At 37.9% G+C, this 20,621-nt stretch overlaps 1 protein-coding gene across 1 annotated transcript in view; it reads left to right on the forward strand.

Annotated features, from left to right (window-relative positions):
* The window catches only part of PHLPP2 (PH domain and leucine rich repeat protein phosphatase 2), a 77,534-nt gene that overhangs the window by 12,532 nt on the left and 44,381 nt on the right, over positions 1-20,621 (forward strand). Inside the window, exon 3 of the mRNA XM_039223303.1 lies at positions 8,219-8,352. Coding sequence (XP_039079234.1) covers positions 8,219-8,352 — 134 coding nt within the window. The remainder of the gene's footprint in view (positions 1-8,218; positions 8,353-20,621) is intronic.

Below are 20,621 nucleotides of genomic sequence, written 5' to 3' on the forward strand. Positions count from 1 at the left end.
TAACTGAGGACCATGGGGGAGAAGAAGGGGGAAAATGGTGGGGGAAAGGGAGAGAGGCAAACCATGAGAGACTCTTGAATGCTGAGAACAAACTGAGGACTGATGGGTGTGGGGGGGGGGAGGGGGGAGATGGGCATGGAGGAGGGCACTTGTGGGGATGAGCACTGGGTGTTATATGAAAACCAACTTGACAATAAACTATTTGTAAGAAGAAAAAAAAGAAGTAAAGTGCTTAACTTGATGTCTGGCACCCAGTAAGTATGAAGTGTTACCTATTTGGGTTGTTTCAAATCAGTCAACTCATGTTGCCATGACTGAATCTTAGCTCATGAATCGCTATATTGTTGCTTTCCCTGGGCTTGGCCCTAGAAATGGGATTACTGGGATGAAAATTACCTCATTTTTTCTGTCACCCATGACTTTTTCTTTCTGTACTCTTACAGTCATGGACTTCTCACTTCAGTGAAACTGAGGGATTATTATTTATAGAATTGTAGCACTTGAAGGAACCTGAAAGAGATCATCTAATAGGGAAACAAAGTCTTCCAAATTTAACAATTCCCTTGCCCTTTCCATTGGGGGCAAGGTTTGCTGGTTGTCACATCCACAAGAGGTAGTTACCAGCATATAAGGGGGCAAGGGCCAGAGAGGCTTCATGTCCTCAATGTGTGGGATAGACTTATACAGCAAAGAATGGCCTTGTCCAAAAGGCCAGTAACTTGCCAGTGGAAATAACCAGGACCATTTCCCTTTGTTTCATAAATGTGAAACAGAGGCCTGGAGAGGGCCAGTTGATAGCACATTGATTTTTTTTTAAGTTTATTTCTTTTGTGAGAGAGAACGTGGATTCGTAAAGGCAAGAGAGAGACCGAGAGGAGAGACAGAATCCCAAGTAGCCTCTGTACTATCAACCAGAGCCGAACGTGGGGCTTGCATTCACAAACTGTGAAATTATGACCTGAGCTGAGATCAAGGGCTTAACTGACTACGTCACCCAAGTGCCCCTATTTACTTATTTACTTACTTATTTTGAGAGAGAGCACACATGATTTGGGAGAGTCAGACAGAAGGGAAGAGAGAGAATCCCAAACTGACAGCATGGAGCCTGACGTGGAGATCACACAAACAGGGAAATCATTACCTGAACTGCCAAAATCAGGAGTCGGACACCCAGCCAACTGAGCCACCCAGGCGCCCCAGTTTGTCTTTTTTTTTTATTGAACTGTTTAAGTGATACCTGACTCATTAGTGAAGGTTGGTGTAATCATTGCCTTCTGCCTGCAAAGTTGTAATAAGATATCGTCCAGGACAAAGTGAAGTGCCCCTTGGCCCATGGTCATATATTTGCTTTTATTCTTAGTCATCAAAATGAGTAAGATTTATGTGTTTGATAGACTATCTCTTAAGATAAGCTTAGAGACAGTAAAATGTTTATGACAGAAAGTACCTTTGGGTTTTGGGAGCCTGCATTTTAATTACTCTTCTGTCATTGACTTGCTGGGTGACTTTGTGTAGATCACTAAAATCTTTACTATATTTTGATTTTTTTTTTTAATGTTTTATTTCTGAGAGAGAGACAGTGTGAGCAGGGAGGGTCAGAGAGAGAGGGAGACACAGAATCGGAAATAGGCTCCAGGCTCTGAGCTAGCTGTCAGCACAGAGCCCGATGTGGTGCTCGAACCCACGAACTGCGAGATCATGACCTGAGCTGAAGTCAGACGCGCAACCGACTGAGCCACCCACACACCGCTATATTTTGATGTTATAAAAGTACAGTGAACAATCCTGTTTCAGGATGCATACTGAACTGATTACCATTGAGGAAGGAAAAAGATTTTGTTTTGTGCTTCATATTTCTGTGCTATTTTAAAGCTTTATTATACATTAAGTAATTTGTTTTTGTTAATTTTTGTTTTTACATCTTTTTTTTATGTTTATTTCTGAGAGAAAGAGTGCAAGCAGGGGAGGGGGAGAAAGAGAAGGCGACAGAGGACCTGAAGTGGGCTATGTTCCGACAGCAGCGAGCCTGATGCGGGACTCGAACTCATGAACTATGAGATCATGACTGAGCTGAAGTCAAATGCTCAACCATCTGAGCCACCCAGGCACCCCTGTTTTTACATCTTAGTACTTCTGAAATCAGCTTGTATTTTATGGTTGTTGATGGGTCATGGTTTAATTGGCAGTGTTTTTTTTTCTTTCTTAATGGTTATTAAAATATCATCTGGTTTTCTGAAATATAGTTCTGATAGTAACTACCCAGATTTTTCACAGACTACACAAATTAAAGGGCATGGTCCCCAACAAGACTGCCCTTTAGATTCTAGCCACATCTCTGGCTAATTGGATACAAATTTGGGGGTTCCCATGATTCTTTTAGATTTAGTAATTCACTGGAATGACTCAGACTCAAAAAAGTGCTATACTTATGATTACAGTTTTAGTCCAAAGGATACAAATTAAAACTAGCCAAATGAGACACATAGAGGGAGGTCTGGGTAGGTCATGACTGTAGAACTCCCATGCCTTCTCCCAGTGTCACCCTCTTAGCACATCACTGTGTTCACCCACCAGGAGTGTTCATGGAATTTCTTAAATTTTTTGTTTTATGTTTTATTCATTTCTGAGAGAGACAACGTGAGCAGGGGAGGGTCAGAGAGAAAGGGAGACACAGAATCCAAAACAGGCTCCAGGCTCTGAGCTAGCTGTCAGCACAGAGCTGGACATGGGGCTCGAACCCACACACTGTGAGATCATGACCTGAGCCAAAGTTGGACGCTTAACCGACTGAGCCACCCAGGCACCCCTGTTCATAGAATTTCAGTACAGATCATATTGACAGTTCATTGACTAGGCTTAATTGATTCATTGACTACATGCTTGGCATTCAGTCTCGAGTCCTGTCTTCCTTCCCCATAGTCAGTCTGGCTCCAAATCCCAATCTTTTCTTCACGTGGTTGGTCTATCCTGACCAGCCCCCATCTTGAGTCATCTCATCTGTTAGAGGTGATACCAGGGGCTCATGAATGACTAAGACATTCCTATTATTCAGGAAATTCTAAGGCTTTAGAATCTTTTCCCCTAGGAATCAGGGACACAGACTAGTGTAAGATTCTGTATTCTAGAAAGATTCACACAAAATAATATATATTTCAAATGATGGTGTATTAGACTAATGGAATACAATTATCTTCACACATTACTTTTTAGGTTCTTTGGTGTAAGTTAACATATGAAGTGTTTTGAGCCCTCTTCATAAATTATTTTAACTATATAAAATAATGTGGTTTACCTAAAAGAAGCCAGGCTTTGTAATGTGTTAGCTTTGTAAAATGTTAAACACTTCAGCACAGTGTCAGGCATGGAGTAGACATTCATGGAAGTATCCATATTGCTGCTGTTTGTATTATCTTTATTGTTGATCTTAACATTTGCAGATGTTACCTTTATAGGTGGCCAGGGATTGAGTTTTAATCTGTATTTGAGGTAGAGAATGCTGCTGTGCTTTGTTAGGGTCTTAAATGTTTTATCACCTGTATTATATTTTAATAATGTGTACTTTGCCTCTGACTATTAACTAGAATTCTTGTGAAATGATACATGGAATGAAATGTACCCTTGTCTTACATGTGTCTTACCTCTGGGCACCGTTTAGGATAACCATTGGCTGCTACTCCTGGCTAAGAGCTGTAAATATCTATTGATAGCATAGTGGTATTGGTTGGCTGGTTTGGAGAGAAATAACCACATATGTTCATATTTACAAGGACCATAGCAGCTCCTAGAAGCCTTAGAAGCAAACTAAAACTTACAGTCTTACTGTCTTTACTTAAAGCAGGAGCAAGAGTATTTCAAACCCTGAACAGAACCTTTCACTGCCAGTATTACTCTCTCCTACACCTGTTTTAGCAGTATATAATTTTCCTTTGATTTGTGAGAGATTTCACAAATAGCTAAGTCCCAACCTGTTGAAGTTTTGGAACTTTGAAACACAAAATTGATCTGTAAGCATATTACACGTTTCTCTCCCCCCATACATTTTACTTGTTTTTGCAGTTCTGAAAATATTTCTTGTTTGCTCATTTATGCTAAATTAATAAGAGCAGTTGTTTAGATTCCCTTGATTTGTTTTTTTCCCTCCTCCTGAGGCAAATACTTTCCTTAGGTGGAAATGTATATAGAGGGTTTAAAAATCTACAGAGCAGGGCGCCTGGGTGGCTTAGTCGGTTAAGCGTCCGACTTTTGCTTAGGTCATGATCTCGCGGTTCGTGGGTTCGAGCCCCGCGTCGGGCTCTGTGCGGACTGCCCGCTCAGAGCCTGGAGCCTGTTTCAGTCTGTGACTCCCTCTCTCTCTGACCCTCCCCTGCTCGTGCTGTCTCTCTCTCTCTCTCCTAGAAATAAATATAACATTTAAAAAAATAAATAAAAAAATAAAAAAAATTAAAAAAAATAAAAATCTACAGAGCCTTTTTAGGAAGGAAATTTGATCATGTAAAACATGTCAGAATTAGGATGTTTCCGTTTCTCTTGGTTTTCTAGACAGAGATTGAAAAATTGAGTTAGTAGATGTAGCCTGAAAGTATTTCTTGGTCCTGGCTATGTGATTATTATATGGAATTATGATACTTAAGACACTTTGAACTCTGTATCTGAAAATAATAGCAGAATTCAGGTAGAATTTGCATTATACTAGGAAGTTGTCTTGGTACCTCATAGACTCTTAAGTTCTAAAAGACTCTAAAGATCATCTGGCCCCACTTGATTCTTTTAGGGGACTCTTATCTAAATTCTGACAGAATTCTAGCTCTCCATGAGTTATTTTGAGAGGCAGTCTGTTTCATTATTGGCATCTCTAATTATCTCATTTTTGATCCAGGTTTACCTGTATAACTTCTGCTTCTTCCTAGTCCCATTGAGTGATCCAGAGGAAGTCTAATCCTTTTTGACACTGGAAGATAGCGATAGCTCGGTATGCCCTTGTTATGCCCAGGTTAATCCTTCAGTGTTCAGATTACATGGCTAGTTTACCTCTCCAGGATATAGCTTAATAGAAGTCCCTCTTAAAATACATCCTCCTTGGGGTGCCTGGGTGGCTCAGTCAGTTAAGCATTGGACTTAGGCTCAGGTCATGATCTCACGGTTCGTGGATTCTAGCCCCGCATTGGGCTGTGTGCTGACAGCCAGCTCAGAGCCTGGAGCCTGCTTCAGATTCTGTATCTGCCTCTCTCTCTGACCCTCCCGTGCTCATGCGCTCTATCTCTCTCTTTCTCTCCCTCTCTCTCTTTTTCTCTCTCAGAAATAAATAAAACATTTAAAAAAATTTTTTTTAAATAAAATATATCCTCCTTGGAAGAGTTCTACCACTGTACTGGGAAAATGCCTAATATTGCCATAGCTCTTTGTGAATTTTTATTTTGATTAGAGATTAGTTGTAACTGATGTTTTTATTCTGAAAAGTTTATTTTCAATTTCTCTTAAATTCAGTATTTATCTTTGAGGGTTTTAATTCTTTGGTCATTCCTCCTGTAGTAGTTCTGAGTTTATGGATTAACGTCTGCACTGAACAGTCAGGAGGAGTCAGGTGGTTGTTTTATTTTTGTGTTTTTGTGCTCATCAGCATGATTTCCATTCCTAAATTATTGTTTTTGTGGAATGTTCCAATTGGATGGGGTTGGATGGGGACCAGAGGTACCAGCAGTGAAAGAATTCACCCAAGGCAGAACAAAAGAGGTAAAAGTTCATTGACTACACTTATAAGGGAGCAGAGGTCAGGACAGCAAAGGAGAAACTATCTACCCCAGGTGGTGGTGAGAAGCTCTAGTTGCAGGGTGGAATGAGTAAATACAGGGACATAAGGAATTTTCCCTTTTTTGGTAATCTTAAGAACTGTGCTTGGTTGTAAGTAACCCATTGGTCGGTTAGGGTGTATGGCTTACTGAGCCTTTTTGTGTCAGTTCTGTGTCACCGGGGACCCTTGTAGCCTTGCTCAGGTTTGTGTTGCTCAGGCCTGTTGCCTAAAAGCAGCCTCTACAATTTTGGTAGTTGTTTATATCCAGCTTTGTAGTATTAATATTTTATGTTATTTTTACTTAAATCTTACTGCCGGCACTATTTTCTACTTCTTTAACCGTAAAAAACACAGATGTCCTTTATATCTTTTTGCAGTAACGGGAGTGTATCATGTTTCTTCTAATTAATACAACTCTTAAGTTTTCTTATCTTTTTCTTTTTTTTTTAAGGAATTTATTTTAAGTAATCTCTACACCCAACTTAGGGCTTGAATTTACAACCCTGAGATCAAGAGTGCATGATCTACTTACTGAACCAGTCAGGTGCCCCTTAACTTTTTTAAACAGAATCTTTTTAAGATTAATGCTTCTCAAGACCTTTTGAACACACACATAGTTTCCTATACTTGTTTTTTGGTTGTTGTTTCAGATGGGGAAATACTCTTTTTATTCTAATTCAAATTTTATTCCAATCCTAAGAGTTGTCAATATGTTACTGAACATTTATGTGAGCTATTTTGCTAAACACTTTCCTTACTATATAATATCTTGTTGTAAGTAAATAATTTTATGAACAACTCTGTGAGTTAGGTACTGTTGTAATTCCCATTATATATGATGAGGAATTTAAGACAGTGAGGTTAACTAAATTTGTCTAAGAGCAAAACTAAGACTCAAACCCAGGCATTCTGACTCTGGGATCTTATGTTCTTAGTCACTTTATTTATAACTGTTTGCTTTATTGTATTGTATTGTATTGTATTTATTTTCAGAGAGAGAGAAAGAAAGTGAGCATGAGTTGGGGAGTGACAGAAGGAGAGAGTGAGAATCCCAAGCAGCCTCTACACTATCAGCGCAGAGTCCAGATGGACACAGGGCTCAGTCTCATGAACCATGAGGTCATGACCTTAGTTGAAATCAAGAGTCAGATGCTCAGCTGACTGAGCCACCCGGGTTCCCCTATAACTGTTTGCTTTCTATGAAACAATCGTAAAAGAGCTGTCTTGTTACTACTGATGTAGCCCTTTCTATCAAAATACACATTGAATATTTTTGTTTTTTAAATATTTTGGAATGTTTTAGGTCTATATGATTTAAAATATGTGGTGTCACCAGAGGCCACAAATAATTACTAGACATTTTGACTTGAATTTAGCTTTCATTTGGGACCACATAGTAGAATGGTTTCTGGGGAATTATTGGGTCATTGACTTCTCATTTTTATGCAGGAATCATCTCTGAAGCTAGGGGAAATACACAGTACCTGAGACATAGTAGGCAACTCAAAGACTATGTCTCTGGTTATGTGTGCAGCTTATACAAAATCACTTATGGACAAGTGAGATCTTTTATATCTCATAATTTCACCACCTTTTGGGCCAGAGGTTCTCAAAGCACCCTGTAGGAGTCTGTGAGACTCTTTGAGGAAGTACGTGAGGTCACAACTATTTCATAATCATAATAAGCTATTAATTTTCTTTTCCACTCTCAAGTCTCTCATGAGTTATAGTGGGGTTTTCTAGAGGCTACACAGCATGTTATTACAACAGGTTAACTGTGGAAGCAGATCTGAGAATCTAGCTGTGCTTTATTGAAATTGCCATTCTCCTCACTAAATTTGTTTGATTTGAAAAATATATTTTTCAAGAAGTATTACTTCCATTATTATATAATGGGTTTTTTATTTTTAAAAATGAATAAATATTTAGAAATTTTTAATTTCAGCCCCTAATTCAGTAAATATCAATATCATATAAACAGAAGCTCTTTGGGGTCCTCAAAGACCTTAGAAGGATTCTGAGACCAAAACATTTGAGCACCGCTTGATTAGATTAGTTGTATCATACGATGTTAAAGAAAATCTTGATACAGAAGTAAAACAAAATCTAAAACACTGAAAGATTTTTATTTTTTTTTTTTAATGTTTCATTTATTTCTGAGAAAGAGAGAGAGACAGCGTGTGCAGGAGAGGGTCAGAGAGAGAGGGAGACACAGAATCTGAAACAGGCTCCAGGCTCTGAGCTAGCTGTCAGGACAGAGCCTGACGTGAGGGCTAGAATCCATGAACCATGAGAACATGACCTAAGCTGAAGTTGGATGCTTAACCGATTGAGCCACCCAGGCACCCAATAAACAATGAAAGATTTTTAAAATTAAATGAAGCGTTTTTATTTCTTACTAAATATTTTTCTTTTGAATTGTGCAAGCAGGAGGCTGGAACCTTCTGAACGACCTCTTCAGATCGTTTATGATTACTTAGCCAGGCTGGGATTTGACGACCCTGTTCGCATACAAGAGGAGGCAACAGATCCCGACCTTGGCTGTATGCTTCGATTTTATGGTGGTAAGAATTTTTCTTTAAATGTTTATTTATTTATTTTGAGAGAGATAGGAGAGAGAGAATCCCAGGAGGCTCCATGCTGTCAGTGCAGAGCTGGATGTGGGGTTGTAAACCATGAACCGTGCGATCATGGCCTGAACTGAAGTCAAGAGTCGAACGCTCAACTGACTGAGCCATCCTCAGGCGCCCCTTTGGCGGTAAGAATTTATCATTGGCTTTGTGAAAGTGTTTACTTTTCAGTTCATCATTTGTGCGACTCTCTCTGTCTTCAACTTTTTAAAAGTATTTTAGTAAAAGGTGTGTTTAAGCCAATTAACTAATGTGGCTACAGAAAACAAGAAGGTGGGGTGTAGTTAAGAGAAGACTTGAAAGTATTAGCCAAAATACCTTCCCTTTTTTATTTTTGCTCTTTTTGTTCTAGTTTTTTTGCTGACTTACTAAAATTATCTTAGGCCTTTGCAGAACCTTCATCAAATCGTGCTTTTTAGTATCAATTGTATTTTCAAGTTCCTTATAAAAACTATGAACTTCTGGATAGCACAAGAATGTTGAGAGCTAAGTGGTCATTATTATATATGACCTAACATTTGATAAGTTCATCTGTCAGATCTGTATAATGTTAAATTTAGTGGGCTTGAAATCTAGGATTTTTTACTTTCTCTTTCGGTGTATTTTCCCCCCATCAGCTTTTTCACCTGGTCACTTCAGTAATAATGTTAGACTTATTAAAACTAAATACTTTTAAAATTTCACGTACACATAGTCTACTACTAATACTAATGGCACTGAGTACTGTTGATAAGTGTTTACTGTGTGCTTTTATGCTTATGAATTGCCCACTTTACTCTTTAGAACTACCTTCCGCTATAGGAACTCTTATGTCACTTAACATATGAGAAAGCTGAGACAGAGAAGTTAAACCACTTGTTCAAGGTCATACCATTAGTGACAGGAGTCATTTAACACTTAACAATTATGAATTAATATGATCCACTCATCAAACAATTGAACTGATAACTAAATGATTTGTGTCTGTAAGCAAAATCATTTACTAAAATTCCCTGCTCTTGTTCCTCAAATTACTGATTAAATTTATGTATACTTTGTTGTTGTTGTAGTAGTTATTTACTTAAGTAATTTCTACCCTCAGCATTGAGCATAAATTCACCACCCTGAGACCACCTGTCGAATGCTCTTCTAGCTGACCTAGCCAGGTTCCCTGTATATAATATAACTTAATATAACTCTTGTAACATAATGTCACAGGCCAACTTTATTAAATGCACTTCACCAAAGATTTTTTGTATAATTTTTCATCACAACACTATTTTGTGACATGTTTTACCTTAAAAGTTGGATTTGTTTTATTTTATTTCCATTAATTTCTCTTCTTTGCTAAGCTTGTGGAAGGAAAATAGTTGCTAGGTTGAAGGTAAGTAGGAAAATCCTTTAAGATTAATTTGAGGAACACAAGTCATTTATACCTATAAAACTTCGTTAAAAAAAAAAAAGAGCAACTTGGAGCAGTAACATTCTCCTTTTGTGATTGTGGCTGAAAGTGAATTCTTCATTCTATGTTTTGTTCTGGGGTGAAAGTTGAGCCTTAGAGTTCCAGCGGGCTCCTGATCCAGTGAGATTGCATTTGCACAGCCATTGGCACTGACACATTAATCTTCTACCACCATCTGATAAATTACAGCCTGCCCAGGGTCTGCATATACCCTTAAAAGTTATTTCCTGTAGAGTCCAAAAGAGTACCAGCTTGTAGTACTTAACTCTATTTTTAAGGGTAGGGAGTCTTTAACAGAGAACATTTCCAAAAGTGACCTTTCTTAATTTAAACAGAAGAAGTTAGTATATAATGAGTGAGAAAATTATGTTTGGGAAAGAGGTGTTTAAAGCTAATTATTTTTGAAATTAGACTGTGTGCGTGTGTGTGTATCAATAAGTGTATTAATCTGTTGTCTGTGTAATGAATTACCTCAAAACTTAGTAACCTGTGGGGCGCCTGGCTGGCTCAGTCAGAAGTGTGTGTGTGACTCTTGATCTTGGGGCCATGAGTTCAAGCCCTATGTTGGGTGTAGAGATTGCTTAAAAAATAAAATAAATAATTCCTCTCCCAAACTCTGTTAAAAACCTTAATGATTTAAAATGAATAAATATTTATTATCTCATATAGTGTCTGTGGGTCAGAAATCCAGGAGTAATTTAGTTGGATAGTTATGGTTGGTGTTGCATGAGATTGTAGTCACTCTGTTGGTTGAAGGGGTAGTCATCCGAGAGCTTGAAGCATCACTTCCAGCCTGGCTCATTCAAATGGTTCTTGGTAGGTCTCAGTTCCTCGCCAGCTTTTGGCAGGAGATCTCAGTTCTGTGCTTTGTGGACCTCTTTATAGGGCTGCCTGAGTATCTGCATGCCATAGCAGCTAACTTCCCTCAGTGATGAGACAGACAGATGGGGACACACACGCGCACACACACACACAGGCACGCACACACACGGAGGCTTCAGTGTTTTTTATGACCCAGCCTCATAAGTCACAGACATTTTCACCACCTTCTATTTAGTAAAAGTGAGTCACCAAATATGGCCCACCCTAGAAGGAGGGAAATTAGGCCCACCTTTTGGAGTGAGAGCTGTCAAACAATTTGTGTCTTAAAACCATCACAAAAATATGCTTCCCTTTAACCTTGTTCCTCTAACTACTCCATTCCCGAATCCAGATATAGCCACTGTTAACAGAGGAAAGATAGCTGTGAAACATTCTCTTAAAGCAAATAGCTTAGTAATCAGCTTTAAATATTTTATGTGTAGAGTCTGATGAGTTAGCATAGTTAGAATATAGTGTTAAGGAGGCCAGGGTCATAAGGGCCGAAGTTCAAACCAGTTAATGTTGCTGTGCTTGCTTGATCTAAAAGGTACCCATTTCACCAAACAGCCATTATGCAGATGTGCATTACCAGTCTTGCTGGAAAGGGGGTTCTGAGGAATGACTGGCTCAGGGCACATTATGGTAATAGGTATGGAAATCATATAATTCATAGCATGACCAATCACAGAAATTAAGAGCATATTAATGAACTCTTTATTTTATGTATAAGGAAAGGGAGTCTAGAAGTTTTGATTTGCTAGTGAAATGGTAGTTTTGGGGACTCCATGGCTCAGCATGAGTCCCAGCCTAAGCATTTCTTTCTATACCATATTATGTGCACACATTGTTTAACGCCATTTTTTCCAAAGAGCATAAGCACAAACAAATGACACCAGATCCAAAAGAATCACATAGCATGTTTCCATTCATTTAAAGTCTAAAAACAGTGAAACTGAGCCAGGTTATTTACAGATGTGTGGCAAAACTACTGTCTTTTCTTCAAAATCTGTTCTTTCCTTCCATAATAATAGAATTAAAGTTGGACACTTGGCTGTCCAGCTACACCTCATTTCCCTGCCTTCCTTACAGCTAAGTGTGTACATGTGACAGTTTGCTTCAGTGGTATGGAATGGAATTGTTGTGCCACTTCAACACATCTTTCCTAAAACTTCCATACATGCTTCTCAGTGCCCTTCTGCTGTCCCATGGGCTGGGATGGCAGTCATCAGAGCAATATGGCAGTCATCAGAGTCAGGTGTTGAAAGTGATAGAGTTTCTCTCAGCCTGAGTTTCTTGACAGAGTTGACCCCTTGAAGCCCACAGTGTCTGCCTTAACGGAGAATTAAATTTCTCTTGTGTTTGAGTCATGATGTGCTGTTTGTTACACAGTAGTTTAATGTGCTATCACTAATATAAGATGCATACATAAGTGGCAGAAATATAAGTAAAGCAAGGAAATTATTATTGTGAAAGGAGAGTGGCTGACCTCTAGGGTGGGGGAAGGAGGACATGATCCCTACAAGCAGAATTTTGACTCAATACATATATATGTTTTTTAAATTGTGATTATTCCTAAATTGCACAGGCGATACCGATGGATGCTTTCATCAATAGTGTTCGAGAGTACTCATTCCCTTGTACCTTTGCCAATATTGGGTATTATTGTTAAAATTAATATTTGTCCCAAATTGCAAAGTATACAATCTCATGTTAATTTGCATATTTTGAACTTATTGTTAAACTATAAGAGTAATCTATTAAAACACATTTCATCATTCTTATACAATTACATTTATTATGGTGCATTTTGTAGTCATATTTTATATACATATTTCACATTTGTAATTATTGTGTCCATATATTTTTCCTTTGTAAAAAATTTAGTTTTAATTACACAAGTAAAATGTAGATATAGTCTCATTATCTAAGTGTTTCAGTCTCTTATAATCACCTCCCAGGTCAATTCATTGCTTAATAGATACCCGCTACTATCAATGTGTGGTATGTATGTGTTCAGAATTTTCTAACTTCTATTCTTATCTAATATGTATTTATAGAAATATATTTTGTTTACATAAATGGTATTATTTGGTATTGGCCTTCATGCTTTTTCATCTAACCGTATGTTTTGGATCTTAGCTGCCTTTTTTTATTATTATTATTAAGTTTATTAATTTATTTTGAGAGAGAGCAAACAAGCAGGGGAGGGGTAGAAGAGAAGGAGAGAGAGAGAATACCACGCAGGCTCCACAGGATCAGTGCAGAACCTGTCGTGGAGCTCAGACCCACAAAACTGTGAGATCATGACCTGAGCCAAAATCAAGAGTCTGATGCTTAACCGACTGAGCCACCCAGGTGCCCCATCTTAGCTGTCTTCTATATGCATTTCTCTGAGTTGCATAGCACTGAATAGCATGTGTGTATTATAGTTTACGTAACCATTTTGCTGGTGATAGACATTTATGGTATTTCCAGTTCTGACTATTGCAAACAGCATTATAGTCAAATTGCCTTTTGTGTCCCTATGTTTCTTCAGAGTAGATCTGCAAACATGAAATTAATGGGTCATTGGATATTTGCATTTAAAATAGTAATACTGTTGCAGAACAACGCATATCCCATCAGTATACCAGAGTACCCCTTTGCCCACAATATCACCTTTTAATATTATTAGCATTTAAAATTTTTACTAATATGATAGATAAAATGATGGTCTCCTTTTTTGGATTTTTGTTTCCCTGATTACTAATGTGGTTGAATATTGCTTCATATTTCATTGGTCCTTTAGATTTCTTTGAATAACCCATTGATATTTCTGTGAAAATTTCTGTTTGTCTTTTTTTTTTTATTGATCTAACGGATGCCTGTATACTTTTTTTTTTTAAATAGTTTATTGTCAAGTTGGTTTCCATAAAACACCCAGTGCTCATCCCCACAAGTGCCCTCCTCCATGCCTATCTCCTTCTTCCTCCCCAACACCCATCAGTCCTCGGTTTGTTCTCAGCATTCAAGAGTCTCTCATGGTTTGCCTCTCTCCCCCTCCCCCACTATTTCCCCCCTTCTTCTCCCCCGCCATCCTGCGTTAAGTTCCTCCTAATCCTCCTATATGTGCAAACATATGGTATTTGTCCTTCTCTGCCTGACTTACTTCACTCAGCATAACACCCTCAAGGTCCATTTCATTCTTTCTCATTGCCATATAGTATTCCAATGTATAGATAAACCACATTTTCTTTATCCATTCGTCTGTTGATGGACACTTAGGCTCTTTCCATGTTTTGGCTATTGTTGAGAGTGCTGCTATGAACTGCCTGTATATATTCTAAGTATACATCATTTGGATACTGTATCTTTGGCAAAACCTTTTTCTAGCCTATAACTTGTCCTTAAGTTTTTTTATTTTTTTTATTTTTTTTAAAGTATTTTATTTATTTATTTATTTAATTTTTTTACAAATAGTTTATTGTCAAATTAGTTTTTACATAACACTCAGTGCTCATCCCCAAAGTGCCCTCCTTCATGCCCATCCCCCCCTCCCCCCACATCCATCAGTCCTCAGTTTTTGTCAGCATTCAAGAGTCTCTCATGGTTTGCCTCTCTCCCTTTCCCCCACCATTTCCGCCCTTCTTCTCCCCCTTGGTCCTCCGTCAAGTTCCTCCTAATCCTCCTATACGTGCAAACATATGGTATTTGTCCTTCTCTGCCTAACTTGTCCTTAAGTTTTATTGTTTTTTATTGTGCAGAAATTTTAGTCAGATTTTTTTAATCTTTTCCTGTAATGCATTTATATTCCTTCCTTATCCTGGGTCATAAATGTATTCTTTATTTTGAGTACTTTTATATTTTTAAAATATGCATAAGATTGGGATCTAACTTTACTATTTCTCAATGGGTAGATAGCCGTTTGTCCCAAAACATTTATGGAATAGTTCATCCTTTCCCTACTGATTTGAAAAATTATCTTCGTTAGCTTTAAGTTCTTATAAAGGCAGGGGTCTATTTTTAGACTCTATCCTGTTACATTAATCAATTTGTCCTGTGCCAATACCAAAAATTATTTTAATTAATATACCTATGTGATATATTTTGATTGCTGATAGAGAAGCTACATTACCACTATTTTCTGAAAAATCAGGGAGAGCTCTTGAATTAGGGAAGCCTTTATGAAGAAGGAATATTTGAGTTGGTTCTTTAAAAAGTGACAGAATTCCATTAAGCAGAAAGGAAAAGGAGGACCTGGGATGGCAGATTAGACACTTCATTGTATGTTCTGTGAGTCACAGATAATTTGAGTCCAGATTGTTCTGGGCATTGAGTACAGTATCAGGAGCCTCGTCTTCATTTGGCAGATGATAGCAGGAAGTGAGAGCATCCAAGTGAGCCAGAGAAGGTGAAGTTGGCACCAGTGTGGATAATAATTCAGATGTGAATTAATAGGGGTTTGAATGGGGAATGGGAATCAATTGTTTCTTTGAGAGACTTTTTGAAAGGAGATTCAGTAAGTTGATGTCTGATTAAAAAGGGGAGTTGAGGAAGGGTACCTAAGAGTTGGAGCTGACACTGAGGTTTTGAGCCAGGGTTATTTCAGGAAAATGTCAGGATTTGAGTTGTAAGAAGGAGCTGTTTATGGGATGGTGATGGCTTGGTTTTAGGAATATTTTATTTTATGACGGTGGTGAGTATCCTGTTGGAGAGGTTTGGCAGGTAGATGGAAATGTGGAACCAGAGCTTAGGAAATACAGACTTGAGTGTTGGGTACAGGGGATGTTAAAGCTATGAAAGTTGTTATGATACACCCCCCACCCCACTTTTTTTTAGGCTTATTTATTTATTTTGAGAGAGAAAGCACATGTGAGCAGAGAGAGAAAGCACATGTGAGCAGGAGAAGGTGAGAGGGAGAGAGAGAGAGTCCCAAGCAGGCTTCACAGTGACAGCACAGACCCTGATGTGGGGTACAAATTCATGAACTGTGAGATCATGACCTGAACTGAAATCAAGAGTCGGGTACTTAACTGCCTGAGCCACCCAGGTGTCCTGGAAGTTAAGATACCTTGAAAAGAATTTTTGTGTGTAGGAAGAGAAGGAGGTTTAAGGGAGGCAAAACGTTCATTATAATAAGTAGCAATTGTTTTACTTTCCTTCTGTATGCTGAATGCTTTATCCTGTGCTGAGCACTCTGTATACCTTGTTTCTTGTAATCCTTATGGTCCTGTACAGAAATGTTATTATTCCAGAGAGCCTGTAACTTTCCCCAAATAGCGAGCCAAGAAGCAGATAAATCTGTCTGCTTCTAAATCTCATCCTTTTAACTTCTAAAATACTCTACCATTTCATTGTTGGAGAGAGAGTTAGAGGAATCTGAGGAATCCATAAAATGAGAACTGGGAAGGATTAGGAGTCATCTCATCCAACTCTTTTGTCTTAAACTCAGGAAACTAAGGCCTGAAGATGTAAGAGGATTTGTTCAGGATCATGAAACCAGATGGTGGAATTGCTTTAGCCACCACTGCTTTGCCAAATTTCTAGTGAGGTATTTCATATAGTTTTCTGTGTTGTATGGGAGCCTACCGCAAGTTTGAAATTTGTTCTGAGCTTTCCTGTTCTTTAAATGTAAGTAAATATTTCATTTTTACCTCCCAACCTATCAACCAGTGTTTATTTGTTTAACTTTTTATTTGGAACTAACTTTAGATTCTCAAAGCAGTTGGAAGGATAGTACAGAGACCTTCTGCACACCCTTCATGCAGCCATTTGAATTGTTCTCACATAAGTAATGCTTCTGTTTTCTCTGGCTTCTCTCAAGACTTTTTCTTTGTCTTTAATTTTCAGGAGTTTGACAATGTAGTATCCAGGCTTGAATGTCTTTGAAGTTCACTGAACTTCTTGCATCCATAGTTTGTATTTCACTTGAGGAGTTTTATCCTGTTTCTTCAAATAATTTTTCAGCATTGTGTTCTTCTTCTCGCTCTTTGGCTCTGTCCCTCAGTTGAATTTTCAGAGTTTTTAGCATGCTGCTTGGGAATACATCCCCATTTGTATACCTCGAGGGTGAGCCCAGGAGTTCAGAGACAAAGAACTTTATGGGGTCATTTTCCAGAGCTCCAACTTCATAATATCCTGGGGATTTACTTAATCTGCCCTGTTGGGCATTTCCTACAGCTGCATCCACACAGCAGGACCCCCAGTGGGAGGAGGAGACCAAAAATTCAACAGGTTTTCAGTCCACTGTCTTCAGACTGCAGATCTTCCAATCAGAGAAGGAAGTTCACACCCCTCAGAGTTGTAGGTGTCTATGTTTCCCACTGTTGTAGCCACTCCTGGAGGCTGGGACTTGAGAAAATGAAGAAAAGGTGGGGGAAGGGAAAAGGAGGGATTTCTCCCACTCTCTCTGAGTGTTACGAGACCCCTTTTCCACTCCTCAAGGCAGAGCTAGACACCAGTGCCTACCTCTGGATCTTGGGGTTTGCCAAATCCTGGGCTGGGAGATGTCAGAGGAGGAAAAATGATAAACTTACTACTGCTTAGGTGGTATTTCTAATTGTGTTCTTTTTCCCTAATCTGCCTGCTACTGTTTACTTTTTGGGGTCCGCATATAGCTGCTCTATGCATTCTGTCCAGGTTTTATAGGTGCATTCATTTAGTGAGAGAGACAGGCCCAAGTGCGCTTTCTCCATCTTACTCAGAACCAGAACCATTTTGATTAATTTCATTTTAATTGTAGTCCAGTAGTGTTTACATTTATTTTCTAGAAGCTTTATTGTTTTGTCTTTCATTTTTTATTCAGTCTGTATGATTTCTTTTTCAATAATTTTTTTGTCTGCGTGTCATTGTGATCTCATGGGCTTGTGAGTATTTGTTTTGACTTATTTCGGCCATTACTCTTTTTTTTTTTGCTCAGTTTGTCCCTCATAGGAGCTCTTCATGTTGGCTTCTGTCCTTCCAACATGACTCCAATTTTTGATACACTCTGGATTTTCCATTAAGTTCAGGCACAACAAGATGTCCTAAGCTCATCTTTTCATTGTCTGACTCAGACCAGGAATAGACTCTTTTTCTAAGGACTCCTGGTTTATTTTAATGAAAAAATGATATTTAGAGATTATACTCTGGGCAGTAGAGGAACTCACTGCTACAGGGTTGCCCTTGATTGTTTATTATAGCAACTTTAAAAAAATTTTTTTAATATTTTTATTCATTTTTTGAGACAGAGTATGAGCAGGAGAGGGGGCAGAGAGAGGGAGACACAGAATCTGAAACAGGCTCCAGGCTCTGACCTGTCAGCACAGAACCCAACGTGGGGCTTAACCCCATGAACTGTGAGATCATGACCTGAGCTGAAGTCAGACGCTTAACCAACTAAGCCACCCAGGTGCCCCACAACTTTTTTAAATTATAAAAACAATCCACTTTCTTTATAGAATATTTGGAAGTATAAATACTTAAGGAAATTAAAATTATCCCTAATTTTCCACTGAGAATCTTGGCTTTTGAGATTGTAAAACAATTTTTTTAATTAGAACTGTTACGCATTCTGAATACTTATTAGAACTTTCTCATTCTGTTTTTTATCACTGTCAGAAGATCAGAGACTGCAGACACTCTAGATGTCTAGCAAATATTCCAAAATTAATAATGAAACAGAATGTTGTTTCGTATATGAGTAACTTGTCCAAAACAAAATTGAATGTTTGCTTCTGAGAGTGGTAGTGTATAGATTTAGGAGTTTTCTCTGTAATAAAATAGAAAGAAATAAGGCCAAGAAAGAAGAGACTCAGAGAATTATCTATCACTTGTTAAAACATCTGTTTCCTGTAAACTTTTAAAAAGACTGTTAGGCAATTTGGAAGCATTGTAAACTATTTTAAAGTCCCATTTTACATGATTTAGCCAGCTTTGTAGTAGGTGGTGGTGTTAATCAGGATGCGGAATCTAAAATCAATTAGCATGTTTGGGGTGAATAATGAGATTTTTTAAAAAACAGTTTTATTGAGATAGAATACACATACCATAAAATTCACCCTTTAAAAGTGTACAATTAAGTGCTTTTTAGTATATTGAGAGAGTTATGCAGCCATCACCATAGTTTAATTTTAGAATGTTTTCATCACCATAAAATGAGACCCCATATCCATTAACAAGTTACTCTCCATTCCCACTCCCAGCGCATCTGGAAACCACGAATCGACTTTCAGTCTTTATAGAGTTGCCTATTCTAAACAATTCATATAAGTGGAATCATATGTACTTGGCTTTTTGTGGCTGGAATCTTTTACTTAGCATGTTTTCAGTGCTCATCCATGTTGTAGTATGTATCAGTACTTCATTTCTTTTGATGGCCAAACAATATTCCATTGTATAGATGATGCCACATTTTGTTTCTGCGTTCATCAGTTGATGACCTTTTGGTCATTTCTACATTTTGGCTATTTTTGTGAACAAACATTTGTGTATAAGTTTTTGTATAGATGTGTTTTCAGTTCTCTTGGATAAAGCTGTAGGAGTGGAATTGCTGGATCATATAGGGACTATGTTTAAACTTTTGAGGAACTACCAGACTGCTTTCCAAAGTGGCTGCACCATTTTATCCTCACACCAGCAATATTTATTTACATCCTTGGCAACACATAGTAGTGTTTGCTTTTCTCGATGAACTGGTATCTCATTGTGGTTTTGATTTGCATTTATCTAGTTACTAATGAGGTTGAGCATCTTTTTATGCTCTTGTTGGCCTTTTATATATCTTCTCTGACGTAATAGCTATTCAGATTCTTTGCCCATTTTTTAATTGCACTATTTGTCTTTATTGCAGAATTGTAACAGTTCTTTATTCCAGATACAAGTCTCTTATTTGGTATATAACTTGCACATATTCTTTCCTGTTTTGTGAGTCATCTTTTTACTTTCTTGATGGTGTTTATATAAGCATAACAGTTTTTTGTTTTGTTTTTGTTTTTTGATGAAATCCATTTATGTATATTTTCTTTTTTGTCATTTATACTTTTTTAAATCTTTTTTTAAGTTTATTTATTCTGAGAGAGAGAGAGGGAAAGAGGGAGAGACTCCCAAGTAGGCTCCACACTGTCAGCACAGAGCCCGATATGGGGCTTAAACCCATGAATCACAAGATCATGACCTAAACTGAAATCAAGAGTCAGATGCTTAATCTGCTGAGCCACCCAGGTGCCCCTGTCACTTATACTTTTGTGTTGATACTTAACAAATCTTTGTCTTATCTAAGGTCACAAGATTTATTCCAGTGATTTAGTTTTAGTTCTTACATTTAGATCTACAATCCATTTTGAGTTAATTAATTTTGTGCATGATGTGAGGTAAGGGATCTGACTTTATTCTTTTGCCTGAAGTTACCCAGTTCCAGCACTGTTTGTTGACAAGACTGTTTTTTCCCCATTGAGTTATTTTGGCACCCTGCTCAAAAATCAGTTGTTCATAAGTGTAGGGGTTTACTTGTGAATTCTATTATATGGCTGTATATCTATCCTTATGTCAGTACTGTACTTTTTTTTTTTTTAAGTTATCTCTACACCCAGCATGAGGCTCAAACTTATGACCCCAAGATCAAGAGTTGGATGCTCTTACAACAGAACCAGTCAGCCACCCCAAGTACTGTACTTTATATGCCAGTCCCTTACTTTATAGTTAAGTTTTGAAATTGGAGAATGTGAGTCCTCCAGTTTTGTTCTTTTTCAAGATTGTTTTGGCTATTCTGAGTCCACTGTATTTCTGTATGAATTTTAGGATCATTTTGTCAGTTTCTGCCATGAAAGCAGCTGGAATTTTCATAGGGATTACATTGCTGTAAATCAGTTTGGGGAGTTTTGCCATCTTAACAATATTTAAGTCTTCCAACCTGTGAACCCTGGACGTCTTCCATTTATTTAGA

This window comes from Hyaena hyaena, unplaced genomic scaffold (assembly GCF_003009895.1).
Source record: "Hyaena hyaena isolate Hyena2069 unplaced genomic scaffold, ASM300989v1 scaffold_18, whole genome shotgun sequence".
In the NCBI taxonomy this organism is placed as follows: domain Eukaryota; kingdom Metazoa; phylum Chordata; class Mammalia; order Carnivora; family Hyaenidae; genus Hyaena; species Hyaena hyaena.